The sequence below is a fragment of the Sphaerulina musiva genome (assembly GCF_000320565.1).
Source record: "Sphaerulina musiva SO2202 unplaced genomic scaffold SEPMUscaffold_4, whole genome shotgun sequence".
NCBI classification, from domain to species: Eukaryota; Fungi; Ascomycota; class Dothideomycetes; order Mycosphaerellales; family Mycosphaerellaceae; genus Sphaerulina; species Sphaerulina musiva.
Genome location: NW_016017386.1, coordinates 2,047,552 through 2,054,255, shown reverse-complemented (window position 1 = coordinate 2,054,255; position 6,704 = coordinate 2,047,552). Strand labels below are relative to the sequence as shown.

The window sequence follows — 6,704 nt, the reverse complement described above, 5'->3', positions numbered from 1 at the left end:
CGATACTGCCTCGGAATACCGTAGGTACCTATAGAAAGGTTAGGACCGGTCTAGGCTAAGACGCCCTAGAATAGGCCGGAACGATACCTAGAAGTAGTAGCTAGACTAGGTAGTATACTTCTAGTAAGATACGGGACTAGTATTTTAAAGACTATAGAGGGTATTATTAAGGTCCGTCTAACCGGTCCCTATAAAGGGGTAGGGAAATAGGTAGAGGTACCGAAGGGTATCGACGACCTCGGCGTCCGATGCTAAGCTAAGGACGCTAATATAATTAACGTATAGATTACCGTTAGATAGTAAGGCGGTAGCTATAGCAGGACGAATTAGATAGGTATACTACTATTCAAATTAGCTAAGAATACTCTAGAATAGGCCGGAAAGCCCCGGTTACCCTAGAAGGAGTTATTAAGACAGGGGGTAGGAAAAATAGTTTACTTACAAAATTTTAGGAAAGCGGTAATATTAGTATAAGGAAGGAGAAAATTGTTAGGAAAAGACGCCCTTTTCTATACTAAAAGAAGGCATTCGCCGGAAAAGGCTCTATTAGATTCTAGGGCGGACGAATACGATCTATTACTTTCTATAGGTTTATTTACTTAATGCCTTATTGTCCTAAGAATAAAGAAAAAAAACAGAGGCCTATATAGTCGAGGACAACTGCAAAAACGGAGAGGGGCAATATTAGAATCTAGACTAGACAGCGATATAGATATCTTAAGACAGACCCGGAATAGCCCGGGAGTACCTAAGATAGGCTAGAACGGGCTACTACGACTTAAGAGGGTTTAGGCCAGACCTTTACCGCCGATACCGAGTTAAGATAGTTTATAGAGAGTTAGAATAGGAGATCTCAGATCGAGATATTCTAAATTAGACCCGAGAGGCTAGAACCTCTAGGTACTCCGAAGATATACTTATAAACAGAGGGAGAAGACGCATTCCTACTCTTCTCCTAAGCGATTCGAGTAGTACATTTCTATTAGATACTTTAGCCTATATATCTTATCCTTTTACAGTTTGTCGAAATCGATAGTAATACCGATATAGATAACGCTTATATTAAGAAAGAGAAGGTATTATAGATAGAGAGCGTAACTAACGCCCGCAAGCTATCTAAGTTCGTCGACTTAGAAGCGACGCTAGTAGCGAGCGCGACGAGTAGTACTACCGGTACGGCGATACTAGTAGCGAGCGCGACGAGTAGTACTACCGCTATGCCTACGGCTAAGCGATACAAGCTAGCGGTTCTAATCGGAGAGAGGGTAATAACTAGAGCGCTAAGCAAGAAATAAATAAATCGCCGCGCTCGCTGTTAGTATCGATAGATATAAGCCCGTAGGGCCCCCGGGGCCTAATACTACGGCGGTTGCTATTACTACCGCCGGCGCCGCCCGGTATTACTTATATAGAGTATAGATACAAGTAGAAAAGACTAATTTTTATAGCTATCTACTACTATCGACTTATATCTACGACGGTATACCTATATTACAGAGTTTGCGTAGGGTCGGCGGACGATCCGATTAGTCGGATATGCCTAGCGCTAGCTTATATTCGCTAACTCGCTATAGAAACGCTATAGATCGCGCGTAGCCTACCTAACTCGCTATACTCGCTACGGTATATTGCTACTATATATATAAATAGGTAGGTATATATATGCCTATCTACTAATTATTCGTATACGGAATCGTAGTCGATTCCGGTATCGATACTCTACCCTACGGCTATACCGCTATAGCTATATTATAGACTATACGCCGGAGCTCGTCGATATATAGTATAAGCTACTCTACCTAATTCTCTAATTTGCCCGTCCTATCTTAAACAGTCCCTACCGTAGCCTATAGGCTATCGACCGTAGCCTATAGCGCTTTAATAGTAGCCTTTAGCTAGGCGATTCGCTACGAATCGCTAGGGGAATCGTTAAGGGGAATGGTTAACGGGTATCCCGGCCTAATAGCCTAACTTAGTATATCGCTTATAGTAGGCGTAGATAATACTATTCTTTGCGTCTACCTTATACGGCGCGTCGTACGGACCGCGAGTATACTAGTAATACGGATCTAGCGTATTAATACTCTCTATAGTCTCTATAATTCGGCTAGCTTAGTCGAACTTCTATAGGTTATTTTTCGCGACCTTCTTCTTCGTCGCGTCGTCGCCTACGGCCTCGTCTAACTAGCCCTACTATCTTTCGACTAAGCAGAACTAGAAGTTGCTAGAGTCTATAGTAGTAGGCCGGCGTAGGTATAGATCGGGGGTGTATACGGCCCTATATATAGTAAGTTAGTAGAGATTCTAGTAGAGATTTAGTAGCGAGTAAAGCTAGCCTACCTAGTATCGTCCTCCTTATCCTCCTCCTTATCCTCCGAGGTATCCTCGGTATCGGTATCCTCGTCTATAGCGTCGCTGTTATTTATCGTAGATATATTCCTACCGAGCGCTACTAAAGTAGTAGATACGAGGAATCTATAGTATATTAGTAACGTACGAGTTTACGCGCTACGCAATAACGTACTAAGGTTCGAATAATATAGTTATCTACGTCTACGGTAGTAGAGGAGAGAGAGTAGACGTATTATAGTAGTAGATTCTTTCTTTAAGTTGCTATAGCGACGGCTTTGTTATATAGGTAACTTATTATTAAGACGACGGATCCGGCGACAAAGAGAGAGGTAAGGTAGCGACGGATACGGCGGTAACGGCGAGGTAGGCGGCGAGCGTATAGCGAGTGTATATAGTGGTGTATAGTAGGTAGAAGGGTAGAAGTAGTAGGAAGATGAAGCCAAAGAAAGCCGGGGGTGACGTGTAGCGGCTGGCCACTTTGGGCTTCCGTCATGTCCTCTTCCGGAAGAAACCAGAAGCAGGGCCGTCCCGACCGGCGTATTCTCGAAAGACAGCTTGCCTCACTTGTAACACGACACACGGTTACTCTTCACATGTGAGCCTTCTCTTGACAACAATACCACCACTGCCACCACCACCACCACCACCACCAACAACAACAACAGCATCAGTACCACCGATCGTCGGGTTAACAGGCTGAACGCCCTCCCCATCCACTATGGCCGACACCAACTCCACCTTCAACTCCTCCACAAATGGCACATTCAACGGGACATTTAACGGCACGAACAGCGACTTCACCCCTCCTACGCCTCCCAACTTTTGGCTTGGACTGCTATGGCCCATCCTCTACATTACAATCCTTGTTGGTTCGCTGTCCACATTTTCCTCACTCTACCGCAAACGCCAAATATCCAAAGCCGCACGCCTGGAGTCGTGGTTCCCACCCCACCGCCAACGCGACATTTACTTGTCGCTACTGCATCTAGATCCGAGTGAGGATGCTGGCGAAGACGAGAAGAAGCTGAAATCAGTGCCCGACAATGTGCTGAAAGCGGCGCTCTTGCAGAGAGCTGTGGAAGACATTCAGAGGATCGTGCAATTAAGATCGAGTAAGCCTGCGTTGCAAACGCTTCTGCAGAGAGGGAGCGTGGGCGACGAACTATGGCAGAGATTTCTGAGGGCAGAGAGGGAGATGGAGGAGGAAGTCAAGGATGTGGTCAATGAGGTATCCGATTCCTGTCGCACCGCTGTGAATTGATCATGCCCGGCTAACCGTTATCTCCAGGCTAACGCTTTTGCGCCCAACTGGGGCCAGATCATCTTTCAATCTGCGAACGAGATGAATCAGAACCGCATACTCAAGGAACGAATCGCTGAATTGCAAGCCACGACACAAGCGGAGAAGGATTGGTGGGAGAAGCGAAGGACGGGAATCAAGGCCAACTTCTTGAAGGAACTCGATGAGGATGAAGCTGCCACTGCCAAGACCCAGATCCCGCAAGGAAGCAGCGACGAAGATGCGCCTGTACTTGTAGAGGCTGGCGGTCCTCAGGGTGCTCAAGGGAGCATGAAAGGAAAAAAGAAGGGCGGGAAGAAGTGAAACCCTCGCTATAGCGTGATGAGTCAACTGGCAGTCTCCTCCTTGAAGACAATGTCGTTCCTCGTGCGGCTCGCTGAACGGAAGCCTGGGCAAGGCCGTTGTCAGCGATGCAAAGTATGAAATCTAATGTCTGAAACTGGAAGATATGGCATGCAAATCGCGGGTCGGTACAGGTCGTGCAGAAAGTCCTCGATGAGGAAAGTGTGATGAAGCGTGGTTCTAGGTGTGTTCAGCATGGAAGGAACGCTCTTGTGGTCAGGCATAGTCGTTAGCAGGGCGTTCAGGTTCAGTTCTCGTATTAAGAGTTGCATCTTCAGAGAAGCCGTCGGTCCTGACATGTGCAGCTCACTTTGAAGTCCGCGAAGTTAGGTCCTTGCCTACACCGCAGCCAGAACAACAAACACCAGCCTGCGTGGCTGACCTTCGTGACCGCAGCACGATATCACGTTCATCACCATCATGTCGAGGAACGGCTATTCTTCGTCTGGTCGGGGCAGTCATGGTGAACGTCTACCACCTGACCTACCACCACCGCAGCAAAATTTCCCACGGGGTCCTCGGCTCACGCGATACGAGGATACCCAACAAGACGATCTCCCGCGACTGTCATGTCCAGATCGATTTGGTCAGCTCTCGCCAACCAATCTCACGAGAGTGAACAGTCCGGCCCCGACGACATCAAATGTTTCTCCGTTTGACGTGAAGACACTGCGCCTCACATACGAGCAGGCGACTGAGCTCGTCAGGAGCGATCATCAGATCAAAGAGCTGGTGACCAAGAGCGTGAAGACTCATGTTGAGAAGCAGACTGCAAGACTGAGAGAGGCAATCGTGGCTAAAGACTCAGAGATTGCGGCCAAAGAGTTGGAGAACGCGACGCTACGAGATGATTGGGCCAATAGTGTAAGTTTGAATGTCGAGAAGCAGACTCAGCACCTTCGGGACGCTGCCACGGCCAAGGACGCCGAGAGCATAGACGAAGCGCGAAAGCTTCAAGATACCATTGCCTCTAGGGAAGAGGAGATTGCGAGTCTCCGGGACCAGCTTTACTCAATGGGAACAGAGACAACACAATGTCGTACAGCAATCTCGGATGCGATACAACCAGGAGATCTGACCACTCATGGTTTATTGTACGAGGGCGCCGACTTCACGGCGTGGGCAGCGCATATGACAACCATTCTCCGTGCACGCCACGGGTCAATCCCCGCCGAGCTTGTTATCTCGAAGTTGCACCTGACGAGGGAGCAAGTATGGGACCTCATTGAGCATGATGAGCAAACACGTCTTTGAGTGTGTGAAAAAGGAAGTGGCGGGGCATGGAAACGAGTGGGCCGCCGCAATGGCAATTGCTTTCCACCAAGCCGCGCAAGACACTCCGCAGAAGTCGGTGAAGGAAGTCTGGGATGTAGCTTCGAAAGCCAGGGCGGATGTTCAACCACCGCGGCCTGTCTCCGAAGGCCAGCGCGCTACAAACACTCGTCCACAGCCGCGCCGAGATGAGCAGATCGCAGACATCAAGGCTTTGTGCAACTACATCAGCCCAGCACTTCTCGTGCGCATTTCTGGAAATGCCCTGTCGGACCTCGATTTGTTCTACAATAATCTGCGGCGCGCAGCACAGCCATTTCCATTCCTAGAACTGCCTGTCGTCGTGAAAAATCGAATCTACGGGATAGTCTTGGGCTCTGGAGCAGGCAATCGTCCTGTACGTCAACTACATGGTTCCTTGCCCCCACTCCTCGCCATCTGCAAGGAGATTCGACAAGCAGCCCGCCCTGTCTTTTTTGGGACGTCAGTGTTCCTTTTCGATCTCATTTCCGAACCGGATACAATGGAAAACACTGTTAACAGAGTCCTCAAGCAGTGGCTGAAGGTAGTCGTCAGGACAGACACGAGATGTCTTGCCCGAGTTGAGCTCAGCTTGGGTGGCGCTGTTGCGGCTCATGATACGATCGATATCTGTTTCACCATTAGTCCTGCACATGGCTTGATGGTCAATGTCCATGGCAAAGGTACCGCGACGCTGAAGGAGACTGCCCAGCAGCTTGTAAACGCCATAGAGGAGATGCGAGAGGCCATGGGTATGCACGGAGAAGCGATTGGCATGGCTCTGCACAGTGGCTCAGACCTTTGGCGGGAAGCAGTTCTCGCGATTGCAAACTTGTCGGTACCTGCAGTGGCGGAATCTGAGCTATATGAAGAACGGGATGTGAAGAGGGAGGAGAAGTGAACAGAGCACCTTTTCGTGGGGTTATACTGCCCAGGTAGCAGCTGTACCTATCTGTATAAACACAGAGAACATCGGGGCCAGACCACATTCGCATCTGGCATTTCCCATAGCGCTACCTCATGCTTCGTCGACAAGAAGGTCCGATACCTGTCACAAGCAAAAGTCCTTCAGCATTGTAGCCGCAGTCCCCGCTATCCCCGCATCACATACCCACTCTCATAGACAAAATCATTCACCACAGCTCCCGTCCCCGGCTCCTGTCCCCGAGCTTCCGAAGTATCTTGCCTATGAACATGTTTCCAGTAAGTAATCGAGGGCAGTACAGATTCGGAGCCACCAGGATCAGATTCAGAGATGGTTGAAATCGAAGCGGCTGGTCTCTTGGACTTGGTGGATATCATATTCACATGCAGTGCAAGCCGCCGCCGCCGCGACTTGCTGCTTTGCTGTTGTTGTTGTTGTTGTTGTTGTTGTTGTTGTTGTTGTTGTTGTTGTTGTTGTTGTTGTTGTTGTTGT

At 48.9% G+C, this 6,704-nt stretch overlaps 3 protein-coding genes across 3 annotated transcripts; all 3 read left to right on the top strand.

Annotated features, from left to right (window-relative positions):
- The first annotated feature begins 3,050 nt into the window (after positions 1–3,050).
- On the top strand, positions 3,051–4,264 carry SEPMUDRAFT_148984 (uncharacterized protein). Its single transcript, XM_016905267.1, has 2 exons — positions 3,051–3,580; positions 3,641–4,264. Exons 1-2 carry the CDS (start codon positions 3,071–3,073, stop codon positions 3,953–3,955), a joined length of 825 nt encoding a protein of 274 aa, XP_016761932.1. The 5' UTR covers positions 3,051–3,070; the 3' UTR covers positions 3,956–4,264.
- A 150-nt stretch (positions 4,265–4,414) lies between these two features.
- Positions 4,415–5,302, top strand: SEPMUDRAFT_133023 (uncharacterized protein; the record flags this gene model as incomplete). Its single annotated transcript, XM_016902533.1, has 1 exon — positions 4,415–5,302. The coding sequence occupies one exon, from the start codon at positions 4,415–4,417 to the stop codon at positions 5,246–5,248; it is 834 nt and encodes a 277-aa protein (XP_016761931.1). The 3' UTR covers positions 5,249–5,302.
- On the top strand, positions 5,298–6,188 carry SEPMUDRAFT_116819 (uncharacterized protein; the record flags this gene model as incomplete). Its single annotated transcript, XM_016901287.1, has 1 exon — positions 5,298–6,188. One exon carries the CDS (start codon positions 5,298–5,300, stop codon positions 6,186–6,188), a length of 891 nt encoding a protein of 296 aa, XP_016761930.1.
- Between the last annotated feature and the right edge of the window lie 516 nt (positions 6,189–6,704).

Excerpts from the sequence above, each read along its gene's own strand:
- SEPMUDRAFT_148984 (XM_016905267.1), top strand. The coding sequence starts at position 3,071 with ATGGCCGACACCAACTCCACCTTCAACTCCTCCACAAATGGCACATTC. Across the intron at positions 3,581-3,640 it reads TCAAGGATGTGGTCAATGAG|GCTAACGCTTTTGCGCCCAA; the intron begins GTATCCGATTCC and ends CGTTATCTCCAG.